This window comes from Vanacampus margaritifer, chromosome 19 (assembly GCF_051991255.1).
Source record: "Vanacampus margaritifer isolate UIUO_Vmar chromosome 19, RoL_Vmar_1.0, whole genome shotgun sequence".
NCBI lineage: Eukaryota > Metazoa > Chordata > Actinopteri > Syngnathiformes > Syngnathidae > Vanacampus > Vanacampus margaritifer.
In genome coordinates this window covers 13,187,875-13,214,703 of record NC_135450.1, presented here as the reverse complement: position 1 = coordinate 13,214,703, position 26,829 = coordinate 13,187,875, and the positions used below count along the sequence as shown (strand labels likewise).

At 38.5% G+C, this 26,829-nt stretch overlaps 1 protein-coding gene across 11 annotated transcripts in view; it reads right to left on the bottom strand.

The window, feature by feature from the left end:
• lama2 (laminin, alpha 2) overlaps window positions 1-26,829 on the bottom strand; it is a 184,668-nt gene that overhangs the window by 45,142 nt on the left and 112,697 nt on the right. For all 11 annotated transcript variants that reach the window (XM_077553007.1, XM_077553012.1, XM_077553005.1 and 8 more), the window contains 16 exons: window positions 26,560-26,771; window positions 26,346-26,457; window positions 25,626-25,739; window positions 23,258-23,385; window positions 18,009-18,095; window positions 13,932-14,143; window positions 8,655-8,761; window positions 6,498-6,678; window positions 4,635-4,771; window positions 3,281-3,412; window positions 3,076-3,180; window positions 2,857-3,000; window positions 1,016-1,192; window positions 744-929; window positions 555-673; window positions 336-453 (listed from right to left, as the gene is read on the bottom strand). In XM_077553007.1, the coding sequence (XP_077409133.1) occupies window positions 336-453; window positions 555-673; window positions 744-929; window positions 1,016-1,192; window positions 2,857-3,000; window positions 3,076-3,180; window positions 3,281-3,412; window positions 4,635-4,771; window positions 6,498-6,678; window positions 8,655-8,761; window positions 13,932-14,143; window positions 18,009-18,095; window positions 23,258-23,385; window positions 25,626-25,739; window positions 26,346-26,457; window positions 26,560-26,771 (2,271 nt within the window). The remainder of the gene's footprint in view (window positions 1-335; window positions 454-554; window positions 674-743; window positions 930-1,015; window positions 1,193-2,856; window positions 3,001-3,075; window positions 3,181-3,280; window positions 3,413-4,634; window positions 4,772-6,497; window positions 6,679-8,654; window positions 8,762-13,931; window positions 14,144-18,008; window positions 18,096-23,257; window positions 23,386-25,625; window positions 25,740-26,345; window positions 26,458-26,559; window positions 26,772-26,829) is intronic.

Below are 26,829 nucleotides of genomic sequence, written 5' to 3'. Positions count from 1 at the left end.
TATTCTCTCAACAATTGGACAAAATGGCAGATTCAAAAAAATTGTTAAATTGTCATGGCTGCTTGAATTTTTTTTTGTGCATCCTGTTATGATTGTCGAGTACAACAAATGTCGTGTCAGTTGGTGAAACTAATGTCGGGGCTGATTCTTCAGGGGTCACTACAAAGTTCATTTGGGACCCTTAAAGTATGTCCATTTTCACCAGCATACATGCGCTTTCCAAAATTGGTGCTCCTTTTGTCAAAAATAAGAATAAATAAGACAATTACTAAAAAAAGCAATGCTTGTATTCTGTAATTGAGTACTCATTAGTGGTTCGTAGTTTGTGGACGTACCTCACAGGACAGTCCGGAGTATCCAATTGGACATTCGCATTGTTCTATTTGGTAGGCTTTCTCGCTCTCCCTGGTGGGCGTGCCTGCTTCTGCCACAGTCAAATTTATCTCGGAAATACTGTGAGGGACACAAAACATTTTTTTTTTTTAAAGTTGTTTTTTTACATGTAAAGTTAGATTGATTGTGCGTTTTTAAAAAAAAAAAATAAAAATTTTTACCGGCTGTGTCTCATCTGGTTGCCATGTGACGCCTTGATGAGGACGTAGTCCATATAAAACAAAACGTCCATGAAGTCCTGGCGCGTCATTGGCCGACCATCTGCGTGTCTCCATTCATGCTGTGGACGAAATACAGATCATAAAGTGACAGACACGTTTTAAGTCTGACTTCCCAAATCTTTAACATACCTCTGTCATGTCAATCTCGTGCCGTGTGAGCTGCCCGATCTGGAGTCCCGTTACGTGGCGCGTCATCACGATGTTGTGGTTGGCGCCGCCCTTGATGATGACCTGGGGCTCGTATGAGGACGGGCCGGTTTCATCTCTGGCCTCGTAGTACACGGCGTAATTCAATTTCCCACCGTATGCTGTGATCTAAAGTCGGGGATGGATCGACGACCAAATCAACGCAGAATAAAAAAAAAAAAATGACGAGAAAACATTCCAGGTATGTTTCTTACCATGGAGCCTCGGAACTGTTGCGGTAGTTTCCAGTAATACGGCTCAGAAAGAACTGTGGTGACCAGCTCGGAGTGCGCGAGGATCTCCGGGTGTTGGAAGCTTACTCCGGTTTGTGTCTCAACGATGCTGTTTTTGTCCACCAGGGGGAGCACTGTCTGCTCTGGCCTCAGTGTTAGCTACAATGCAAAGTGAGCAAAATGAGTCAGTTTTGGTGCATACATGTTTGAGTGCATAAACCAGATGATTTAAAAAAAATAATAATAATAATGGAAAAAAACTAAACTAAACATCAGGCCTGTCTGCCTATTAAATAATTTTGGGATAATAGTTTGTGGTATTTTTATGATTTGAAGGGGAAATCACATTTTGTAGGGCGTCTATTTGCGGAAATTTGCTATTCGTGGCCAGGCTCGGTCCGTCGTAAACCTTGACAGCGTTTGCAAGCGTTGTTACCGCTGGACTATTGCCGTCTGATGTGTGAATAATATCTGAGTTCTTAGCAACAGCCTTGGAGTAAATTAAAGTGGTTTTCAACCTCCCTGTCTCACATTTTATTTGTTTTCATTTCAGAGTCGCGCGAATGATATCAGGGGTTCAATATTGACTCGGGGATACGGTTGAGTGATTTTAAAAATAGATTCATCTCATAGGGCTCGGATCGTTTTATTTTTTTCTCCTTCTATATCCCTGAAGTCCTAAAGTGTGGATATGAGGCGCTCTACAAGAGTGTATTTGATTGGGAAGACGGGATGTGAAACTCTATTAAGCTTATATGGTGTAGCTCGGACTTACAAGACTGGCTGCATAATAAGAGATATGAGACACGGAAGAACACTTATTTTAAGCTGCATCATAACAAAAAGTCAAAGGTCAAAAGTCAAAAAGTCAACTGACTGTTTTTACTTAAAATCAACCAAATAAATGTACTGCATATGCACAAATACCTACATAAATATATACTGTTTATATATTAGCTCTGTCAGGCGTTTACAATATTTAATTGTAATTGATTGCTTGATTACCATAGTATATACTAAATGTACGATTACATTTATTTATTTATTTTTTTAAGTTTTTCATACTCTTGTTAATTAACATTAAAAGGGACAAATATGTTGGTTGCCAAATACAAATGCTGTTGTATCTTTAGTTCATTGATTCAACAATTTTATAGCAAGGGAGTGTGAAATATTGAGTCATAGATTTGTGCTGAGGTAGTTTTATGCCACTAGGTAGCATTAGTATTTCATGTTGGACATTTTTGTGACAGGAACATAAACAAATACAACACATTTATATTATTAATAATTTCACTAGGGCTGCACGATATCGGAAAAACGTGCGATATAGTTGTTGAATATTGCGATATCGATATTATCGTGAAATATAACATGTTCCTAAAGAAATAACGTTTTTATTATCTAATGAAAGAATAACATTTTGTCATGTGGCAAAATAAGCAAGTGCAATGCATTCTTAGTTAATTATAATTACCCTAGATAATGTTCAACTGTTGATTGGTGATTTAAGTTTGTGTCTGACTGGTCAAATTCAGATCAAAGTTTCATATGAAACTTATTTGCATGTCTTTGCGATATGCATATTGCATGGGCAAACATTGTGATATTGATATTTTTTCAATATATTTCCCAGCCCTATATTTTACAAATGCATTTGTACAAAAAAATGGACGCCGCTGAATTGCTTAAGACTCTTCTTCTATGTGACTAAATAAACACCGTATGCAATATTAGGTTCACATACATGTGATTTGTATGCGTGTTAAAAAAAAAAAAAATATATATATATAAATATATATTTTTTTAAAGCGTCTACCCACCCACATCCTGATGAGTCCCTGCGCCTCCGTGCAGGAGTGTGTCAGGCCGTAACAGTAACATCGGCTGCAGCCAAGCGGATTTTGCAGAGTCAATCCGATTGTGTTGGGCTTGCAACGCTCGCAGTTGTCTCCCATCACATTTTCCTTCAAGAAAAGACATGTATAGATATGTGAATAACATATACTTCAAAAATGAAATCAGGAGAATCACACGTTTACCTTGCAGCTGCATTTCCCTGTCCGATCCGCGCAGGCGCAAATTCCTCGCTCAAGGTCACAAGTCTCGCTTTCCGATCCTGAAATGTTGCACTCGCATGAGGTGCACTGTCGGGAATGTCACAAAGACAAAGACATAATAAAGGCCTCGAATGAAATGTAAGCATAATAACAGTATAAGTCCATGTTGCTAGTTCATATCATTCACCTGAGGGAAGTCTCTGTAGCCCAGCTGACACTCGTTGCATTTCTCTCCTCGGAAGGAGTCATGGCAAAGGCAGCAGCCCGTGTTGACGTTGCACTGCTGCGTCACTGAGCCGACCGCGCTGCAGCCGCACTCCTGCACAAAGAACCTCTTCACTCAAACGGAACAGACACAAAACATTTCCAACCTAGAAGATGGAAAGATGTTTCTTGGCTACTCTTGAGGTGCCCTTCAACGCGGCAGCAATCCACCTCCAGGGTTAAGCAGCAAAATCCAGCCATCTCAGGGGGCGGCCATTTTATTACTTGTTGTCAACTGAAGATGACATCAATGTTGCTCAGGTCTCAGGTAACAACCAATCACAGCGCAGCGTCAGAAAACAGGTGAGCTCTGATTGGTCGTTGCCTGAGCCCTGAGCAACATTGATGTCATCTTCAGTCGACAGCAAGTGGCAAAATGGCCGCCTTCCGATGTATCAAAAAGCGGCTGGATTGTGCTTCATAACTCATATTTGAAAAATGTAATCCGAATGTCATGTTTAGACTAGTGAGGTCACATATAACATTATTGTCAAGAAATGTTTAAACTTGACTTCAGTTGCTCAAGACTTCTTTCTTTCTTTTTTTGTCCTCTGCTGAAAAAGAACAAAAATATGCATCCAATTAACTCATTCAAAACGCGTAAATAAATATATATATTTTTTTTAAATACTTTGTCCTTTGCTCCCAAAAACGTATTTGCACGTTTTTTAATGTGTTTAAATTTTTTTTCATTTTTTTATGCAAGAGCATAAAAGATTTAATGCAGCTTCTGACATGAAGAGGTGACTTAAAGCAATGGTAGTTATTACAAAAAAAACGGCTAGCAGGTGGCAGCAGAGTATACGAGATCAACCAGGGCCATGTTGCAACAAGCTCTTTTTGCCAGTGTTTTTGCCAGGAATGTGAATAATAATGAAACTTAGTTATATTCTAATGCTAATTGCTGCAAAATGGAAACAGATACAAATATACTTTTTTTTCCTGATGAAGGAAGAGACTAACATTTGTTTTGGTAGGTTCTGTGTTTTTTATAGCAATAGAACACAATATTCTGTGGGTGTTGCAAAATCCAGTAAAACAGCCGGAGCGAAGGGGGTTGCTTCAGTGAAAATGACTGGGGGTGAATGAGTTAATTTGACAGCATAGGCAGACATACAGTAAATCCCGTGTATAATACACACCTGTGTAAAATATGCTAGTCCAAAGTACAGTCTAATTTTAGAATGTCACAGCCTGACTTGCAAGTACTTGAAGCTTGGCGCCTTTGTTACTGAACTGCACATGATAAATGACATTGAGTGCAGTGGTCACGGTACCTTGCATCCAGTCATGATATCGTGGCCCCAGTGGTTTGGGGCGCAGCGGTCGCACCTCTCGCCAAGTGTGTTTGGAGGACAGATGCACTGTCCTGTGTTGGCGTCACAGTTATTGCCCACGTGGCTGCAGAGACATGCTGTGAAAGAGCAGAAGAGAAATGCTAGTACCTTATACTTCATGATCATGTAGAATCCTATCCATCAGTGTTTCATTTCAAATCGTTTCTTTGAAGATATCACATGCTAGCAAGCCGGAGGATATTTAACTTCTAACTCAAAGTAAACTAACCGTAACATTGAAAAAACACAAACATCATATTCAGCCAAAGCTATTAAATCCTAAGCTTATCAATTGTGATGACGCCGTGACCGAGCTGGCTGTGTTTGTTACTGCTTGTTTTTTGGATGCCAATTGTGATTGGCATGCTTAACATCTTGCAAAAGGAGATATGAAGAGGGGTGGGGGGCGGGGGGGCGCTATTCATAGTCGCCGCTCTTAATCCTCATTTTAGGCAGCGCAAATAAAGTTTGCCACACCTGCTAACTGCAGTGGTGAACATTTGGCGCGGATGATTCAAACGTCTGAGCATCTCAAATATAAACATTAGCAATTACGAAGGCCGCAGGCTTGAAATAGATACGGTGAAGGCATTTGGGTGGCAGGAACATGACCATCAGCCTTGAAGCAGATTTTTTTTTTCTTCACAATTAAGAGTCATCGAAAAGTGTAAAGATATCCTCTCCGCATTACGTAAAATCATCTTAACTCACTCAAACCCAAAAACGTCTAAATACGTTTTTTTTAATACTTTGGCCTGCACTCCCCAAAACGTTTGCATACGTTTTTGCCCTTTTCTTTTTTTTTTTTTGGGGGGGGGGGGGGGGGGGGCATACAGAAGGGTTTGATGCAGCCTCTGAACTGAAGAGAATGCTTAAAGCAATGGTAGTTATTACAAAAATGGTGGAGGCAGCAAAGTATATGAAACTTAGCTATATTCTAATGTTAACTGCTGCAATACGGAAACAGATAGAAATACACTTTTTTTCCTAATGATAGAAGAGGCTCTAATCTTTCTTTTGCTAGGTTCCATGTTCCATGTGGACCTTGCAAAATCAGTCGAAATCCAATAAAACAGCCGGGAGCGAAGGGGGTTGCTTCAGTGAAAATGGCTGGGAGTGAATGAGTTAAATATTGTGCAAAAAACTAACAATATTTTTTTATTTATGCATTTCAGTGGTTATAGAGATTCTTAGTGATAAGCCGGGATTTTTTGTTTTTCTTGTTGTAAGAGGAAAAAGGAAGCCTTTTATTTGGCAAGAAGCATTTATTCAAACTAGACAATGTACCCTGGGAATAATTGGCTTCAATTAAAGTGGAGGACAGTATAATTTAATTAACCAAAGGTAACACATATTGTCTTATTTATACGAATATCGCTCGTATATAATATAACACGTGAGCCAGCCTTTGTGATTGTGTTTAAAAGCACACACACACTATTTTGTTTCCAAAAACAAGTGCTGACAACTTTGGGTATTAAAAAAACATTTTGTGTGGACGTTTGACGACTAAGGTTTGGTTTCATTGAACCGAGGTCAAAATTGTGAATGTGCAATTAAAACTTTCATTCATCTGAATTTAATGTGAAATGTCAAGGCCATGTTTTTCATAACAGCTTTGTTATTCATTATTAATAGCTGAGAGCGGCTCATGATTAACTCTAGCAACAGTTTCCTGCTCCTGAAAAAAAGACTACATACAATTAATATGTTTTAATATCTAGTAGAGAAAACCAATCACTTGCAATAATATTGTATTGCGTAATCCCCCCGCCCCCTTCCCGACAGTTTATCTTAACTTACGTGTGCAGCCTCCCTCCTGGAAGTTGAAGAATCCTCGTGCGCAGCGGTCACATTTGGGCCCGGTGACACCCGGCTGGCACCGACACTGACCGTTTTCGTCGCAGTCAAACGACTTGGAGCCGAAGGAGTTACAGTGACACGGCACACACTGTCCGCCTGTGGCGAGGCCGTACGTCTGAGCCTGGGAGACAAACGGGACCAGACAAGGTGAGAACGGGGGTGGCGAGACTTCCAAACGCTTTAAAGAGTAGAAAAGTTCACCGCATCAAATAAAGTGTGAATGGATTTTTAATAGGCTTCGACAATCAATATTATTTTGATTAGTTGACAGACGTCTGATGTCCTTATGTCCTCAAACACAACACAAAATAAAACAAAGGGCATTTTGGGGTCATCAGACTGGGTCGGGCCATAACTAAATGCTGTCCCTTGTTAACTCTTTGACTGCCAGACGTTTTCAGAAAAGGGATGCCGTGGGTGCCAGCCGATTTAAGCATTTTTGACTGATCTTTCAAGGTCCACAGAAAATGTTGGGTTTGGACTATGGAAACACACATACTACCAAATGAAAGATTTGACTCTCATCTTTCATCAGAAAAAAAAGTTTGTTTCTACCTTATTCCGTTTTTCAGTAATCAACAATAGAAAATGGTTAGTTTCACCTGTTTTGAAAAAAAAAACGTCTTTTAACGTCTTTGGCACTCCTCCATAGGATTTTACTAAACGTTATTTAACGTTTTTGGCAGTGAATGAGTTAAGTGTATTATAAAAAATAAAAAAAATTCTGAAAGCCTGTTAATGACAACTGTGCACCTCCAAAGTCCACACAGGAACCCGACACAACCATGCTTCATGTCACCGTCATTCCCGTGCAGTTTTACCGCCGCACTGGGCCAGTACGCTCCCCTAGGACAGCCCCCCGAGCGAGGCGGGCCGCCCCATCTCTGCTGTACGACCTCCACGGGGACGCGCTCCACCGGGCGCCGCGTCTCCCGTCTTTCGTAACCTTGGCGGCGCTGGTCGCAGCGCGTGCCCGCGAATCCCGGGCGACAGATACAGCGGCCCTCAACGTCGCAACGTTGAGAGACGGAGCCCAGGTGGGTGCAGCGGCAGGCCACGCACTTGTGACGCTCGGCATCCCACCAGTAATTTGGCTGGACCAATCACAACACAAATCACATGGGGACGAGGCAAATGACACCAAGAGAAGTTAGATGATGACGGACGATAATGCATAAAAAAAAACATACAAGAAAATGTCAAGAAATACAGGTACATAAAACATAATTACTGTATGTGCAGACAGAGTCACAACAATAGCTGAAGTGGAGTATGTGTCCCGTTAAGGGGCGTGGCCTAGTCTTTGTCATGTGAGCATCTGGACATTAGTTTCGGCTAACTGTAGTTGCTTCTGAGTGTATTAAGTAATGTGGCTTTTCTTTTTTCATTTTTTCCCCCTTGTTTTTATATTTCCCGTATTATTTATTATTTCATGTATTTTGGTTGTTGTTTTTTTGTTTATATTTTTTGTTTTATTTTTCTATTTTTGTTTGTTAAAATTGTATTTTTTATTGCTTTTATTTTTAAGTAGTAATTAAGTATTTTTTCAAGTGCATCACAAATTTGGCTTTGGTTTTCATTTTTTTCTTCAGTTTTTTAATTATACATTATTTTTATCATTTATATTTTTTATGTTATTTTCTTTTCTTATGTTTTGATTTTTGAAGTATCAAGTAATTAAGTAATTTTGAAAGTGCATCAGCAAATGTGGCTTTTTTAAATTTTTTTATTTTTTCTAATTATTAAAAATATATATTTTCATGTTTTTTTAATGTTTAATTTTTTTTAAATTTTAAGTAGTCAGTAATTTTTTAAGTGCATCAACAAATGTGGCTTGTCTTTTTTTTTCTCTGCCGTATTTGAATCTTCAAAAATCAAATAAAATCAATTAAATCAAATCTTGGCTCGCAACATAAGCAAAAAATAAATAAAAAATCAACAGTGATTTGGAAAACTTCAAACATAAACTAAATCATGATAATCAAAAATTTTAATGAAAAAAAAAAACTAATAATCATACTCATCATCATTTTCATAATCATTGAAAAGCGAGAAAATCATTGTGCCCATGGTGTGTTAGCATGTCAAATCACTTACTATGCAGTCATCACACTGGCGTCCAACCACATTTTCCCTGCATTGGCACCGCCCGCTCTCCTTATTGCAGACTTCTGAGATGGAGCCATTAATATGGCACAGACAAGCTGCAACAGGAGGAGAGTCATATTTTGCATCAATTATGAGGATTTTTAACAGTTCACTTCACGCTGCCTTCAAGTGCTTAAGGTGGTCTTCAGGATTAGCTGTTGACATCCACTTTATTATCCGACTAAGCAAAGCTCCTCTCTTCCCAAATAAAGTCTTAAGGCTAAATCGCTTTATTTTAGAACTATGACAAATCAAGGCAATATTAGAATGACATTCATTCTTTGCTTCTTGAAATAATCCTGAGACAGGAGTTATAAGCACACAAGAGCGAACATTTAAAAAAAAATATATATATATATATTTAAAAAAAATATATATATATAAATAAATAGATATATTTATATATAAAAATAGTTAAAAAATATAAATATATATATAAATAAATAAATATAAATATTTATATATAAAATATTTAAAAAATATAAATATATATATAAATAAATAAATATAAATATTTATTTATAATATTTAAAATATATATATATATATATATATATATAAATATAAATATATATATATTTAAAAAAAAAAATATATATATATATATATATATATATATATATATATATATATATAGTTAAATTGTTAAATCTTGGAGTTGTGCCCTCTAATGAGTGCCAATCTACTAAACTTCTGTACATTGAAGTTGTACTGAAGAAACTCACAGGACTCACAAACAACCACACGCCAATCAGCCTCTTACAAGACCAATTAAAAGCCAACTCCCATCTGGCAAATAAGGTTGTCACACACGAATACACACGGACACACACTGCCATAAAAAAAAATTTTTTTTTAAATCCATCTAAAGAAAACAGTAGCTCGCTTCACATTGCCACACATGTACACGCTCATCTCCTGCTAGATGCAAAGCAGACAGAAGGACAGACCTGAGTGTGGGCTGAGAAAGTGAGAAAAAAAGGCTACAGCAGATGTCCACACTCACACAGAGAAAGACACATCAATAGTATACGCACGGAACACGACATTTGGGCTTTACACACAAACGCAACGCGTTAGACAAGCACGTACGTATAATAGTACGTGCGCACACCTACTCATCCAAACATGCAAATGAATGTTGAAGCGTACACGTCGACATGCCCATATTAAAACAGTTTCACACACATTGGCTCAAACAGTCTCTCGCCCCTCTGGTTTCACCCTTTGGGGGGACCATCTGGACTCCATTCTGTCAGTCGCCACAATGCGAGCCTTGTTGAGGCCTGAAATGTGGGCTTTTTGGGCTGTTTTTTTTTTTTTGGTCCTTTGATGATGGGGATAATAATGTTTGTACAGCATGGAAACAATCCTGTGTTAACATGCAATCAGTCATTCCATCTCAAGTCAAGTCATGGTCGGTTTATTTTCCGAAAACTAAGCTGTTAGGTCAAATTCTCGTCAAGGTGACTGTTTACTCAACTGCAGACTGAGGGACGTGTCTATAAGGGGGTGGGGGGGGGGGGGGGGTGGGGCTATATCTGTACTACCTATTTTTCTTAGATAATATTAAACATTATTGCTTTTATATTAAATATTATAATTCCGGAAAGCAAGAATGCAACACAATGGCAAAAACAACGCAGGGTGTCACTAAAGTTATATCTCCAACCTACTCAAAGTAGAGATGTCTAAGCTTAACTAACAAGCGTTTTTTTTTTTTAATGGTATAGTTTCAAGATTAAACTCTCTATTGTGTCTTACCTATTGCTTTATTGTCTTCTCAATTAAATGTATAACCAACATAAAGTTTAGTTAATATTTCAAATGTAAACAAAGTTCATGTCAATGTCAAATTGAGTCTCTTAATTTTTTTGAGTAAGTCGCAAATCATTCAATTGGTGACTTATGTCCTAACTCATTTGCTCCCAAAAACGTATAAATATGTTCTATTTTTTTTTCACTTTCAGTGTCCCAAAGACATATTTATACGTTTCTTTATGCTAGAGCATACAGAAGGCTTTGCTGCAGCCTTTCAACTACAGAGAACGATTGAAGAAATGGTAGTTATTACAAAAACGGCCAGCAGGTGGCAGCAGAGCAAAATATATCAACCAGGGCCATGTTGAAAAGAGATCATTTACCCTCAGTTCTATACAGATTTGTGAATAATGATGAAACTGAGCTATATTCTAATGCTAATTGCTGCAAAATGGAAACAGATAGAAATATACCATTTGGCCACCAAATGAATTCTGAGAACATTCGGTACTAACCTTTGTCATAGATTTTTACCGAGGTCTGTGCTCTTCTGACCCTCTTTAAATGTTTGAAATCTTAGATATTTGCGCTTTAACAAAAAAAAACAAACAAAAAAAAATCTGGCATTCTGCCACAAACCGGACTCTACCTGCCAAGGCAAGAGCAGAGTTTAAGTTATTGATCTCCGAAGCCTCTACGGAGCCTTCATTAAGTCAAAGGGAGGAACCTTTATTACATTATTGAATTACTTTGTAACCACTCGTTTCCTGTGATGGAAGAAGAGTAATGGGACAATTCACATATCTGCTCGACAATGTCCAGAAAACCTTTCCTGGAGTGAAAAATAGGTGGTGTTATATTGTTATCGAATTGAATCCTCAGACACATCGCTCTTTTGCCGGGCCCACTTGGAAAAATGAATTAAATCATGAATTGGTGTTGACCGCAGGGATATCTACAGCAGATATAGCCACAGATGTGAAAGCTGACCTCAAAACAAACAAAAAAAAAGTGTGGCATTTTTACAGTCTAATGGAACACAAATGGACTTGACCCCAACTCTGCGGCGCCACTCAATAAAATTCATTAAGACTTGGAGCGATAAAGAGAGCCAGCGAGACAGAAAGAGAGTTATTGTCTTTTAATAATTCCTGCTAGTCTTTTGTCATTTGCACAGGATCAATAACAACCCTCCATCTACCAGACATGAGCAGCCAATCAGCATTGGAGTCGTGCCATAGATCAGGCCGATTAATCAATAACCATTTAGCCGGGGTGGAGGGAAAACAGCGGCAGAACAATGAACTATCAAACACACATTAATAGTCAAACTCCGCCCATCTCGATGCCTTTGTGCTTTATCTGTCCGCTGATTGGACGGCCTGTCTATAGGCAGCACCAACAGACAAGCAACATCTGGACGTGATGTATCTCCTTTTTACACAGGTAGACTTTTGTGTCTTTCACTCTTGAACACAGCTGGCTGCCGGCGAGCCTCTCCGACGTCATACACTCTACAGCTGCTCGCGGGTAGCCGGCCAAACGAGTCAACAAAAGCGCACGAGCGGCAAAACACGCGCAGCACGCACTCCAGATGGTGTACTGACGGTTTCGGCGGTTGGATTAAAGACAACAGTTTGCAACAATTGAGGTTGTCACACAGGAAATATCACTTGTCAGCGTAACACACACACAAGCTATTGGCAGTCCCTTTTTAGTACAATTGGTTGGCTTTTAACTCTTTGACTGCCAAAAACGTTAAATAACGTTTAGTAAAACCCTATGGATGAGTGCCAAAGACGTTAAAAGACGTTTTTTTTTTTCAAAACAGAGGTGAAACTAACCATTTTCTATTGTTGATTACTGAAAAACGGAATAAGGTAGAAACAAACTTTTTTTTTTCTGAAGATGAGAGTCCAATCTTTTTTTTGGTAGTATGTGTGTTTCCATAGTCCAAACACATAATTTTCTGTGGACCTTGAAAGATCAGTCAAAAATGCTTAAAATCGGCTGGCACCCACGGCATCCCTTTTCTGAAAACGTCGTGGCAGTCAAAGAGTTAATTGGCTTTTAGTATAAAGTAAAGCAACACATTAAAAAAATAAATAAATCTGTATAATACAATTATTCGCTCGTCATAGTCATTTGTAATATATCTACTAAAAACAGAGTATTATCTACAAACTAGACTATGTGCAATTTCTGGAGAAATTGCGTGTGAATGCTGAATGCTAATATTTGAATGGATGTGGAATGCTGAGAATGTTGTCATTCAAAATATGGAATAATATAGAATATGAGGGGTGTTAAATAATTAGGACAATGATTATTATGTAAAATTGAACTAGGGCTAAAATCTGTCCCAATTCAAATCCTGCTCTCCCACACACTAGTCCAGGGGTGGCCAAGTTGGGTCCTCGAGAGCCACTATCCAGCCTGTTTTCCATGTCTTCCTCCTTCAGCGCAGCTGATTCTAATGATCAGCTCATCAGCAAGCTTCGCAGAAGCCCGACAACGATCCTGATCATGAATCAGGTGTGTTGGTGGAGAGAAACATGGAAAACAGGCTGGATAGTGGCTCTCGAGGACCCAACTTGGCCACCCCTGCACTAGTCGTAGGCTCTAAACACAGTTTTTAACATATGTAATTGGATTGAACAATGTGGTCTAATACCGAAAGCTGTCATTGAAGGTGAATATGGAATTAATGTTATTGTTTTTTTTCAACATTCATGTGATTATTTTGTGGTATGTTATTTAGTATGTATGCACATCACGTCGTGTCTTGTCCATGGATATATTTGCAATGTACAGTCAGAATTGGGATTCGAACCCCCAACCCCCTTGGAGACTGGACAATGGACTGTGCCATTTCAGCAGTATCAAACACCTGGGAAAGATGATGACTGATGTTTAAGGGAGTGGAAATTTGAATGTCTGTCGCATTGAAAATGATTAGGGACATTTTTGATATACTGTAAAATGTTAAATTGTGTGAAAATTGTAAGTATGTGTAATGACAAAAATACAAGCCTGGGAGGAATACATTTTTAGAACACGTTGAAATATTAAGTGTGTAAATCGGATGTATTAGGTGGGAGTTTAAACACGTCGAAAAAGTGAAGAGAATAAGTGAAATCGGAATAATATATTTATGAATGCGTTTAGTTAGCATACACACAATAAGTAAAATAAATTCATAATATGGGCGGCTAATAGAAAAGTAGTAATTGGTATTTTTTCGTGTTGCAAAAATAAATAAATAAATGAATGTCAAACAACAGCAAAGTGGTAAGATACATGCTAGGTAGCAAATAGTTAGCAGCCATGTTTGTAGTATTGTGGCACAAAGTTTAGAGCGTCATATTTGTACACATGTAACGCATATTTATATTTCTGATCCATTCGACTTTATTCTATTTTGCTTTGTAGAGAACCACACATTATGAAATGTAAACAACTTACGTTGGCAGTTCTTTTCAGTGATGGCGTCTCCAAAGAAGCCGTCGTCGCAGCTGTCGCAAGCCCCGCCCCCGTAACCGTGCCGACAGTGCAGACACTGGCCTGTGATTGGATCACAGCTGCCGGGCGTCGACAGGTCCAGGTTACCGTGGCAATCGCAAGGCTGGCAGGAGCCGCCCGGGACTGCGGGTTGTCCGTAATACCCGTTGGAACAACTAGGACGAAGCAAGACTCGGGTCAAAAACGTGTTTGTACGTACATTTATACACATTCAATAGCCAACATGTTGATTGTGAAACCATTCCAATCATTTCTGTTTTTGCACGCTTTCATTTTGGTTCATCATTGAAGCAAGTCTAAATGCTAAAGTGCTGCTCCGGGTCAAGGGCAGAGGGTGAAAAAAAAGAACACTGAGATGAAATAAGAAAAGGATGGGTGATATAGATAGGAGGGTGTGTATGAGAAGACTAGCGGAGGACAAGAGGGGAAGGGAAGGGTCTTCAGATTGGAGAGAGAATTGAGTTTAGAGAGGAGGGAGTAGAAAAGGACAAAGAGCGGAAAAGAGTCAAGAGGAGCCAGCCATTATTACGGCTGACCCTCTATGGTACTCAATAGAGCTGCTTTATTAGCTTTTGTGTGTGTGTGTGTGTGTGTGTGTGTGTGTGCATGTGAGTACGTGTGTGTGTGTGTGTTCCAAGATAAGCAGACTTTTATTGCACGATAAAAATTAAGCAAGAAAATATTAAAACATATTTATGCTCCATTTCATTCTATTCTCTCCTTGATGGCGAAGTTACATAAAAAAATAAAAAATCTAGAGCAGGGGGGGTCAAAAATATACGGCCCGTCAGGGGGTCCAATCTGGCCCGTGAAAACAGAATATAAACAACAGTTAATCACTCAAATGAACTGTTGTTCCTAATTTTGTCCACTGGAGGGTGCAGTGACGATCACTTAAATGACATTCTGAAATGTGGCTGTTACTCAAGATTTGACGCAAAAATTTTGAGCCAATTTTTTTTAATAAGAAATATCGGCGGTAACATAATACTTAAATGGGAATATTCAGAATGCATGTGTAATTATTTGCACCAAAAAAAAAAAGACAACATTTTGCTTATTAGGCAACTGACATACTGGTCAAATTTGGGTGAAAGTGGCCCCTGAATTAAAATGAGTTTGACACCCCTGCTCTATAGAAGCGACTATTTTCACTGCACTTGTGGGTTCTGAAAATGCCCCGGAGAATTGTCGCTGTGTTTTTAGAGCCACTTAAACCAAATTGCAGTCGCTAACGTTAATAAGAGCAGTCAGAAATATCACCGTCATGATCGATAACCTTTTTAAGAAGCTATCACTTTCATTTCCTCTCAACTTGTGCAATCAGGTGGGTTCGCCCCAAAAAATGTGGATTCTGACCTTTATGGTCAATTAAATCGTAATGGCCCGGAGCGAGTTAACAAGGACATTTGGCCAATTTATCTGTCAGTGGATTCACTTTACAAAGACTGCAGAGTCTGCATTTGACAACATTCGCTGTAAAAGCTTTTTTTTGTTATCCTGCCTTTTTTTTTAATTTATAAAATTTTGCAGTGAATGAGCGTTCAATTATGCAAAAGGTGTACAGAATAAGCACAAATTAATTAAATATTTTTATTATTTTTTGTTTTTAATTCAAATTGTATTTTAAGCTAACATTTTATTGTTAAAAATGTTAATATCACACATTTCTTGCATTGAACAACTTCTTACTGTCGTCACTCCAGTGCCCTTTTCACATTGCATTTTCTGCCGTCGACAAAACAATTCAGTGCGTATGTGGTAAGAGGTCGAGACCTCAGAATGGAGCATAGCAAGGTCAGTCTATCTTGTCTCTCTGCCAACCAATCAGGTCTTCTGTTATGATGGAACAAATTGGCGGCATCTATATTTTAATAGACTTGCAACAATGTCACTGACTTCAACTAAACCGACCGACCCGCAATTTTGGCCCCACCCCCGTTTTCGTCCCTGGTGGGTTCTGCAGCAGGGATGATGCACATCTACCATTAAAAGTGTGGAATGACAGCCAATCCCTTTGACTCACTCCTGTGGCTGATGGCGTTTATAAAAAGACTAAAAGGCAGACTTAGAGATTCTGCAGTGGACAGCACAGCCAGGCATGCAGACTATGCAGACTAGCAGGCTGGAGGGCAACATAGCAACTGATGGGACAGAAATGCAACTTGTAACTTGTGTGTGTATATTAATATGTATCATTTTAATCATTTAAACATTCCATGATCTTCAGTAATAACAGAGAATCGCCGGAACTAAACATATGGCTGATGCTATCAGTAATTTGAATAAAAATTCTTCTAATTATGAAAGTACATTATCTGTTTTTCTGTCAATGAGGCAATACTTTTATAGTGTTAGAATACAACTATAATATTTCAACTTTAAGTGTTTTTGCCCTCAGGCAAATGTAATCCATCACACCTAAGGGGGTTTAGTCTATATTTACTCGCCATGTGTCATCATGCCACATTACAGCAAGCAGACTAGCATCCGCAGCTAGGCAGACTTTTAATAGAACTATGAATTCATGATTCAGAATGTCAGTAATAAATAAGCCAAGACATGGATGCACTGTACTCAAATACCATCAGAAATTATAATCACACATACACACACACATAAAAAAAAAAAATAGACAGCAATGATGATGACATGTCAAATCGGTAAAATTACCGAATGAACAATACTGAGCTCTCCAGAAAAAAAAAAAGAAATGCTAATCACATTGGCTAGCAAGGACAAGCATGGACGACAACAATTTGGCTTTTCAGTACAGTGACCAGCTCCATCCACAGCATGAGACGAAACACCGCTATTGGCTCAACCTTCACTGTGTGTTTGGCGATGTCTTGCAAATGACGCTTTTACACAATAAAGCTGACAAAGTACTGTCAGGAAGGCTTACAGAAGCTGTCCATTAAAAAGAAAGTTAGATTCAAAGGATGGGCAGCTTAAGAAGAGAGACACAGAAAGACCTGACAGGCTATTATAGGATAAGTGAGGATTTTTTGTCATTGATTGACTGCCATTGATGAGGGGAAAAATACTAGACGAAAAACAACAATGAAGAGCCGTCCACAATACTACGTCATCATTTAGCTTATGAGATCCGATAGACGATCTGTGTCAAAAAAAAAAGTATATTTCCTAAGTCTTTTATGGAGCCGAGTACTGGCTCTTACACTAATGAGGCTAGTAAGTGCTAATGATATATGCAGTATATTCTGTACTGTAGGTATAAATTAAGGCATACGGTGTAGATTTGGACACGACCAACCAAATGTGATGTTTGTAACATCATTGTACTACCTGCCTCAATGTGAAAATAGCTGTGAGCTGCTCGAGAACTACTGTGGGAATGTTAGGGCCTCGGCTAACTTGCTCTGGCTAGCTATTGCGGCTAAACACTGGACTGCCACAACTCCTCTTAAGTCAGTAATCCTCACCTCCATGACCGTAAACACTTCTGACACGTATCACTGTCACTAAAGCAGGACTTAAGAGTAGCTGGAATAGCACACTTAGCAAGAAAAGATGACAGAAGACAGAGAAGCTATGCTAACCGCTAAGCTAACATGGAATGTCGAGCTGTGAAACACTAGAATGATCGCTTCCGTGGTATAAAACACTTTTAACAGAAGTCTGAAACAGGTTACAGTTGAAAGTAACAAACTATGAAGAGCAAATTAGCAGATACATTAAGTGGGTTACAGGAAATAAAACAAACAAAAGTAAATTAATACATTGTAGCCTATATTAAATCAGTGTTTTTTTTGCAGTATTTTGCCATAGAGTGCTGAATTTTGAGGTCAGCACAATAAATGTTCTTGGTAAATTTGATATTTTTTCACAAATCAATGCTATTGATCAGTCCACGCATACAGGTGTTATTTTTTGTACTTTTAAAAAAAAATACTTTAAACTGACTCAAGTGATGATTTTGGAGGTACAAAAGGATTCCGCCTGATGTCATGATATGTTTTTGGCATCTCGTTTCTGCAAGTGTAAGGTCTATGTTACCTGTCACATCTTGGCCCGGTATATCCAGGTTGACACTGGTCACACAGCAGCTCTCCTCCCCCCCCAAGGTGGCAGGTTGGGCTGAAACTGTTGCCGGGACGCCGAAGTTTTAGTTGAAGTTGTTGATCGTCGATTCGGTGACGTTGTCCCACAGCGGAGAGTGGGCCGACGAGGATGGCGATGAGGAAGAGAGGACAGAGATGGGTTAAGGCCATTGTTGATCTCCCTGTACACACCCGCACCCGTGTCTCCACTTTCACATTCACGCACGTAACATCCTCCAAACGCGGGTTTGACAAACACTCTTCCTCTGCTCAAAGCGGACCCTAAATGAAGAGTGCGTGGGTGAGACTGAGTGAGAGCGAGAGTCACCCTCCCACTTCCATAAACTATAGATAGTTCTGCTGGCTCAGGTTCCGGGCCCAGACTGGTTCATTAGCTGACTGCGTGAGCTCTACAGGCCCACGTAAACAACACAAATATAAAACGTTTACACACACTTTCTCATTCAGTATCTTAAAGAGTTTTAAAAATGTTTTGACAATATAATGTTCTATGTAGCCCTTTCGCTAAATATGTTATTCTGCTTAATATTGCGTTTGTGGATTATGAGTCAAGCAGCAAAATCCAGCCGTTTTTATCCGTCTCAAGGGGCGGCCATTTTGCCACTTGCTGTCGACTGAAGATGACATCAATGTTGCTCGGGGCTCAGGTGACAACCAATCAGAGCGCAGCTTCAGAAAACAGGTGAGCTGTGATTGGTCGTTGCCTGAGACCTGAGCAACTGTGATGTCATCCTCAAGTCGACAGCAAGTGGCAAAAATGTCCCCCCCCCCCCTCCCTGAAATAGACAAAAACGGCTGGATTTTGATTCATAACTCATATTCCACAAATATAATATTAATCAGAATGTCATTTTTAGACGAGTGAGGTCACATATAACATTGTTGTCAAGAAATGTTTAATGTTGACTTCCGCTTTAAGAAAGTGCAGTCAAACTTTTTACTGTTACTGAATGCAAATCCTAAAATTAAAAAATTAAATGATAAAGAACCGTTATTAATATCTTTGGGGCAGTGTCAATCAAAATGCAAAATGTCCTAAAGACAGACTATCAAATGCACCTCATATTGGTTTGGCAGGTGTGTGTGTGTGTGATCAAGGTCTCTCGATATTTTTTTCCAAACGCAAATTAAAAATCATATCACACAGATATCAGCTATGATGGATGGGGAAAAAGTAATTAAAAATAAACATAACAGAAACTCATCAAGCAAAAACACGGCGGAGATTACGCCGATTAGAAACGGGGGAAACTTCCGAACTGTTGCGCACACAAAAATTATTGATTCATTTTCTCAAGAGCACGAGTAAATGAGAGTTGATGGCATGGCTCGATGTTGATAACTGACAGAAACGACTTGGATGTAGTTAATTGAGCCCAGGTGCAAACCAAAAGCAACCGCCACGAATACTAAACTCATTTTGGATTGATTCTCTTTAAATCACCACACATTTTTTTTTACATTTTTTTTACCCACCACACATTAATAAGATCTTTGACATTCGCGCTAAGTGGAACGGTCTTGTCTGCTTGACCGGCTGTTTGAGTGACAGGTTTCGTCGGGTGGACATAAAGCGAGGGAATAGGGGGCTATTTTAAGGGGGGGCCGCAGGCCTGGCACCTCCAGGCTATTATTACAGCAGGGGGGGGAGGTTCACGGGAAGACGGGGAAGCGGGCCGACTGAAAGAGAGACGTGTCTCTCTTTAGCTCGGGAGCGCCAGTTTGGGCAAGACTCATCGCAAACTGCATCATGAAAATTCTCAGCTGCTGCGTGCGTGCGTGGGCGGGGGCGAGATTCAATTCAGTACTACTATTTAACCAAAATGGAATTTTCTAGATAACCAACATCTCCATGCATAGTAGCTCTTCTATATCCTCTACTTGGGCTTTCTCACCTCTCTCAAAAAAAATCCCAGGTTCAAAATCCCGGCCGAGCTCCCACTATATTATACGCATCCGGATCACGATGACGTACAAGCCGCCTGCAACCTGGTTTAAAAACGTAAAGCTCAGTGATAAGCAGAATCCAGAGGCTGAATATATTTAGTGGAAGCACTCATATGGATGACATCACCATAGTCAGTTAGAGGCAAGAAGGTTGAAGATAGCAGTAGTTTCACCGCTCTGAGCAAGAAGCAGGATTTGTTGCGATAAAGGGAATCTATATTCAGTTTTGCTGACTTATCTGTAACATTTAAAAATGTTGAGGTGATGTATTTCTTTTCCCTCTCAAAAAGTTTTTTTAATTTTTTTTATTTGAGTTGCACAATTAATTGTGCAAAGATTTAAGAATAATTTTAGATTTTTTTAGTGCTGTCAAAGTTAAAGTAAAAAAAAAATAATAATAATAAAAAAAAATTATAAAAAATAATAATGAAAAAATTAAATAAAATGAAATAACAAAAATAATAAATAAATAAAATAAAATAAGTGTATTTGTGTTCATTAATCTGTACTTCCTTTTCTTCCTTGTCCAATTTAAAAAAAAAAGATTTATCACAAAAAAATATTGCATTAATCATGTATTAACGCAGATTAATTACACTATTAATTTTGACTAGTGCTGTCAAAGTTAAAGTAAAAAAAAAAAAATAATAATAATAATAAAAAATAATAAAAAATAATAATGAAAAAATAAAATAAAATAACAAAAATAAAAAATAAATAAAATAAAATAAGTATATTTGTGTTCATTAATCTGTACTTCCTTTTCTTCCTTTGTCCAATTTTAAAAAAAAAAGATTTATCACAAAAAATATTGCATTAATCATGTATTAACGCAGATTAATTACACTATTAATTTTGACTAGTGCTGTCAAAGTTAAAGTAAAAATAAAAAAATAAAAAATAATAATAATAAAAAATAATAAAAAATAATAATGAAAAAATAAAATAAAATAAAATAACAAAAATAAAAAATAAATTAAATAACAAAAATAAAAAAAAAATAAAATAAAATAAAATAAGTATATTTGTGTTCATTAATCTGTACTTTCTTTTCTTCCTTTGTCCAATTAAAAAAAAAAGATTTAGCACATAAAAATATTGCATTAATCATGTATTAACGCAGATTAATCACACTATTAATTTTGACCGCAGATGATCTTTTAGTTTGACAGTGGATGGTTACGTTAAAGTTAGCGCAGGTTGTGTTTGAGCAATAAACATAACTACGTGCATTCAAGTAAAGTATTTGATAAATGTTTGCATGTAACATTCAGATGATTTGTTCATGTTAAACCACTGGGGTCATTTTTTTTCTCTATTTTAAATTGTGCAAGTAATTAACTGATTAGAAAAAGGGGAGGATGAGCCTGCAGTGGAGCAAAAAAAATGTTGATAAATAGCATAAGTGGTTAATCGTGATTAATCGAAATTCTAAGATGTGATTAATCTGATTTAAACATATATCTATCTATATATATCTCCGATACCCTTGGAATTTGAACAGGGGTGTGTACACTTTTTATATCCACTGTACAGACATTGAATTGGAATTGGGCACTGCAGTGTAAATCCAGGCTTTGATGTGCAAACAGCAAGAAGCTACAAATTGGTAAACAGTGTGGCTCCTGAAGAGATAAGCACGGATTCCACCACAGCAGCAGGTTTATCAGAACATTATGTTGCCCGGTCGGACCTTATCCTTGTCGGACCTTTCCAGGATGTTTGACTTTGACCTTTTGTTTTGATAACCTGGTTGGAATAATAATGGTTCATTTCATTCATTTCTATTTAGCTATTGAATGATATAAAATTGAAGAATGAATTAGACACCAATCTGATTTGGCCGATATTTTGCATTTTATTCAAAAACGGCTATTATGTCTTAATTTGCCCAATCAATCAATGGCGTAATTGATCGGCTCTGCAAAATAACACATTAGTTACAGTTTATGTTTATTAGTGTTTTTTTTTAATATTCTTGGGAGTTTTATTGTTTTTTCCTTTACATTTCAATTGGTGTCAATCATACGTGGTTTTCGCTCTACACGGGCTTAGTCCCTATACCCCGCAAATTGAGTTGTTTATATTAGACTTGGTTTTTAAATTTGACAAAATTGGATTTATTTTTTTTAATAGATTACATTGCTCCATTTTATAATAAAATCTGTGATCGATTATTTTATTTTTTCTTCCAAACTCGATCGCTGATTGAAAAAAAAAATCCTGACGATGCAAAAATAACCTTTTACAGAGGGTTCTAATCTAGTAATCCTAATTTGTACATTTGGAAATGAAATTACAATGTGCCATCGACCATTAAACTACATTACACTAGTAAAGTCCGAATTAGATGAAAGATTTGCTGTGCGTGTGCATAATGTGACATGAAAAACAATGCAAACAAGAATTATTTATCATTATTTATGTTGAATTAAAAATTAGCCGTATAACTCTTTGACTGCCAGACGTTTTCAGAAAAGGGATGCCGTGGGTGCCAGCCGATTTAAGCATTTTGACTGATCTTTTGACTGATCTTTCAAGGTCCACAGAAAATTATGTGTTTGGACTATGGAAACACACATACTACCAAATGAAAGATTGGACTCTCATCTTTCATCAGAAAAAAAATGTTTGTTTCTACCTTATTCCGTTTTTGAGTAATCAACAATAGAAAATGGTTAGTTTCACCTCTGTTTTGAAACAAACGTTTTTTAACGTCTTTGGCACGCCTCCATAGGATTTTACTAAACGTTATTTAACGTTTTTGGCAGTCAAAGAGATAATACTTCACAATTTCAAATGAGATCAGATCTGATCTCTCTTTATTGAGCATCAAGTAATATGATTCCTTCATATTCATATCACACCTGTGATTTTAGCCTAGCGGAGTCGAGGCAAGACGCCAAGAGGTTTTAACTTCCTCTCAGATGCTGGAGTCACCAGCTGCGTCAGATTTTTTGCCAGATCTTAAAGTGATTCCACCCAACATCGATGACATTTACACCAACTGCTCTGGTGATATTTGAGCTCTACACGCCAGGCAGTGTCTGTTTTTCTGTGATACCTTCAAAAAAAAAAAAAAAAAAGACAAAAGGAGAAGGAAGCGCGGAGAAGATGATGAGGATGGAGAGGCCGAAGAGGGAATTGAGTGTCGCGGGACCCCAAAGGTCAGCAGGAATAGATTGAGTGGTTTGATGGCAATTTTTTAGAATTAGCCCCAGTGTGGAGATAACTTACTTGTTACCAGGCACAGTGAGAGGGCAGGCACAGGGATGGCAATCTGTAGCTGACCCGCGGGTGGCGTCGCCATAGAAACCAGTTTGGCAGATGTCGCAGTGGGGGCCTGCCGTGCGGTGGGAACAGTCCTGGAGAAAAAAAAAAACATACAACATACTTTAGATGACATACACGAATCCACCTTTTCTATTACACACCTGACAATTTGGTTGTAACACGATTTGGATGGATTTGAGCCATGTGCACACAGAGAGAGATTCTGCCCACTTTGCAGCGGGCCAACTTTACATCATCTTCTTGCAGTTTCTTATAAATGTAGTTTGCAAATCCGCCATGTAACCTGCACTGAATTTCAAACGTAGACCTGAAATTCAGATGCTCGAGGGCCACAGTCCTGCATATTTCAGGTTCCCCTCCTCCTGCATCAATCAAATGATCAGGATCATTATCAGGCTCCTGCAGAGCTGATCCTTTGAATCAAGTGTGTTGGAGGAGGGAAACCTCTAAAACATGCAGAATTGTGACCCTGGCGGACCAAAGTTTGAGACTTAGGACTTAAAAGGAATGAGAGCAGCCATTTTGATTGGTCGGGATCTGTGTTCGGTCCCGCTACGGCGCAAAAGCAAATTTCTAGGCTGAGCTTGGCGCTAGACTTGCGCTGGGCACGAAAATGTCTCATTTTTTGGTGACTTAATGCTATTTCTTATCTCAGAATCTTTTGCGGTCAGTGCTGAAATTTATCGCAAAAGCTGGAATTTTACATGCGGCAAAATTAGAATGTTGCCTTCTAACTTAATTATTCAGATATATGTCAAAAAGATAAAAGAGGTATTTATTTGACATAAGTTCATTTATCAAAATGAACGAAGCAATGTGTTTAATTAGTGAAGAAAAGACATTAGAGCAGAAACGACAATTGAGGAAATAAGAGTTGGGTCAAAGGTCAAAGTTGAAAGAATCGCAAAAAGGGAGGATAAGCACTTTGACAAACGACTACAAGAGCAACATTAAGGATTCTATTAAAAGACGCTTCGGCAGATTATTATGAGGCCGACGGCAAAAGGATAAACAAACCCAGGGTTAATGATGTGGTACAGCATTTTGTTACCATAGTAACCAAGCACACTTAGGGCTCAATGAGATGAGCCCCAACTTTGTAACCGATGTGCTTCATAATCAAGCAGCAAATCGGAGCGTTAGTGAAACTCAAACATGGCGGTAATTCGATTGAGAAAATGGCTTCATCACATCATGTAATGGCGATGTAAAAAAATTGAAACATTAAAACACAATTTGCTTGTCCTCACCATAAAAAAACGGAAACGACTCGTTTAAAACGTGTGTTGAATCAAATTTCCTCACTGCTGACACAAGCACTCGCTGAGTTCACCTGCACAGCCACTCTTGCTTTGGGCATCCATCGCTCTGCCAGTCACCGCGGATGAATATGTAAACGTATGTACGTGCGTGTCTGTGAGTGATTAACTGTCAAGCTGTCTCGCGCCGGGGTGCGAGGTGTGTTCAAAAAGAAACCGCCCACCAATCTGTCAGTGTTCGTTCTCTCCTGTTCACAACACTGCACAGAGCGTGCGTGCGTACGTGTAAAATAGGAATGTATTCATCTGCTATCCCTCAAATGGCCTCTAGATGGCGTCTGTTTCTCTCTGTGAGACATTTTGGAAGTACAGTAGTGGTAATCGTGTGGCTCATTAGGGACAGGTGATGTAGTCCCAATGTTGCTAACTGCCTTGAGAGGACATGTTTGTATGTTATCTGGGGACTTCAATGCTATACTGTATAAATAAAATATATATATTTTCCCAATAATTAATTTCAGTGGGGCGACAATTGCGGTTTTATTTAAATTAATAAATCACATCTTGTAGCGGTAGCTTCATTTATTGCAATGACCTCTTTTGATGTTTTAGGCAATTTTATGATGGACACCCTAACTGGTGCACTGTATTCTGACTTTCTTTTGACAATAAAATAAAATAAAATAATAATAATAATAATAATAATAATAATAATAATAATAATAATAAAATAAACAGGAAAAAGTTCCCCACGGGGAAAAAAAAAGTATATCGTATCGTATCGTATCGTAATATAGCATAAAATGTGACTCCGTAATCGATAAGTGTGCACAATCAGGAGCTTCCGACAATTATTTCATGCTAAAATCAATGAAGGTGCTACAACATGAACAACAATGTCAGATATAAAAAAGCAGCATCGAATCAATATTCACCATTCTGTCTGGAAAACATCAAATTGTGGCTGGAAAGAAATACAGTGACTCAAGTCTATAGAAAAATGATTTAATATACGGTTGAGGCTGTTTATTGTGAGAGATTCGTGAACTTACCAGGCAGTGGCCTGTGATCTGGTGGCATTGTGTGGCATGCCCGTGACAATGACAAGGTTCGCACACACCGTTGTACAGGTTTCCATCCACTCTTCGGAATCCAGCGACACAAGCCTAAAAGGAGTGTGTTTGGGTGAGTGTGTTGAAGTGGTTGGTATGAGGTCAGGCTGACCACTAACATTGACTACTTTAAGTTATCTACACTTGTTGTGTCCATGTTTTATTTGCCTTATTTGATGTACCCAAAATAGTTTCAGTTGAAATTACTGTCGTTGAAAGTTCAGTGTCATCCTGAGAGTGACGTTTTTAAAAGCTCTTCTCGCCTTTGTTGTTTCCTGTGTTGGGCTGTTAAGGTCCATTATGTTACAGTTGAGCAACCTTGCACTGTATTACACAGACAAGAATAATGCTAAATGCTAAAAATGCTAAAATGCTAAAAATGCTAAAAATGCTAAAAATGCTAAAAATGCTAAAAGAAGCAGAAGACATGTTGGTGTTTAGTTTATACTCCACCTTTAGCATTTTGGCAAAAATGTCAGCAATGCTAGCAAGCAATGCTATGCTTGCGATGCTATGCTTGCAAGCTATGCTAGCACTCAGCTCATTAGCTCCTACGAGCAAATCCCAATGACTTAAAAGCGAGATTTTGGACAGTTCATAGTTCATTTGCAATTAGCTAGATGCAAACAGTGACGAAAGAGTTCCTGTAAATGTGTTTACCTCACATGATGTTCCTGCATACCCGGGTGGACAGGAGCACATTTCCACAGCCGATGCTGTCATCGCTCCTTTGGCAAAGGGATCGCCTACTTGCATCGAGAATAAGTGAAGTCTACACAAACAAAAACAATTTGAAAAAAACAATACAAAAAACAGATGTGATTTTAGAACTGCTACATTGTGGGGAATCCATTGACGCAGGGTGTTTGCATACCTGTAAACGGCACTGGGTTCTGTACTGTAAGAGGCTCGGACCATCAGTCTGGTCATGTTTGCCAAGACGCTCATGAAGTCCCTGCGACTGACTGGCTGAGCAGTGCCTGAAACCAGGAAGTTCTCAGGAAGGAGAGCGATGCTACTCGTGCTGGGTGAGGACGGATACACGGGTCGTCCGTATCGTCTGTCCATAATCGTGATCCCACCGCCCTGCCGGGGAGAGAGGAAAGTCATTCCCATTGACATGTCTTATTTTTTGTGATCTTGG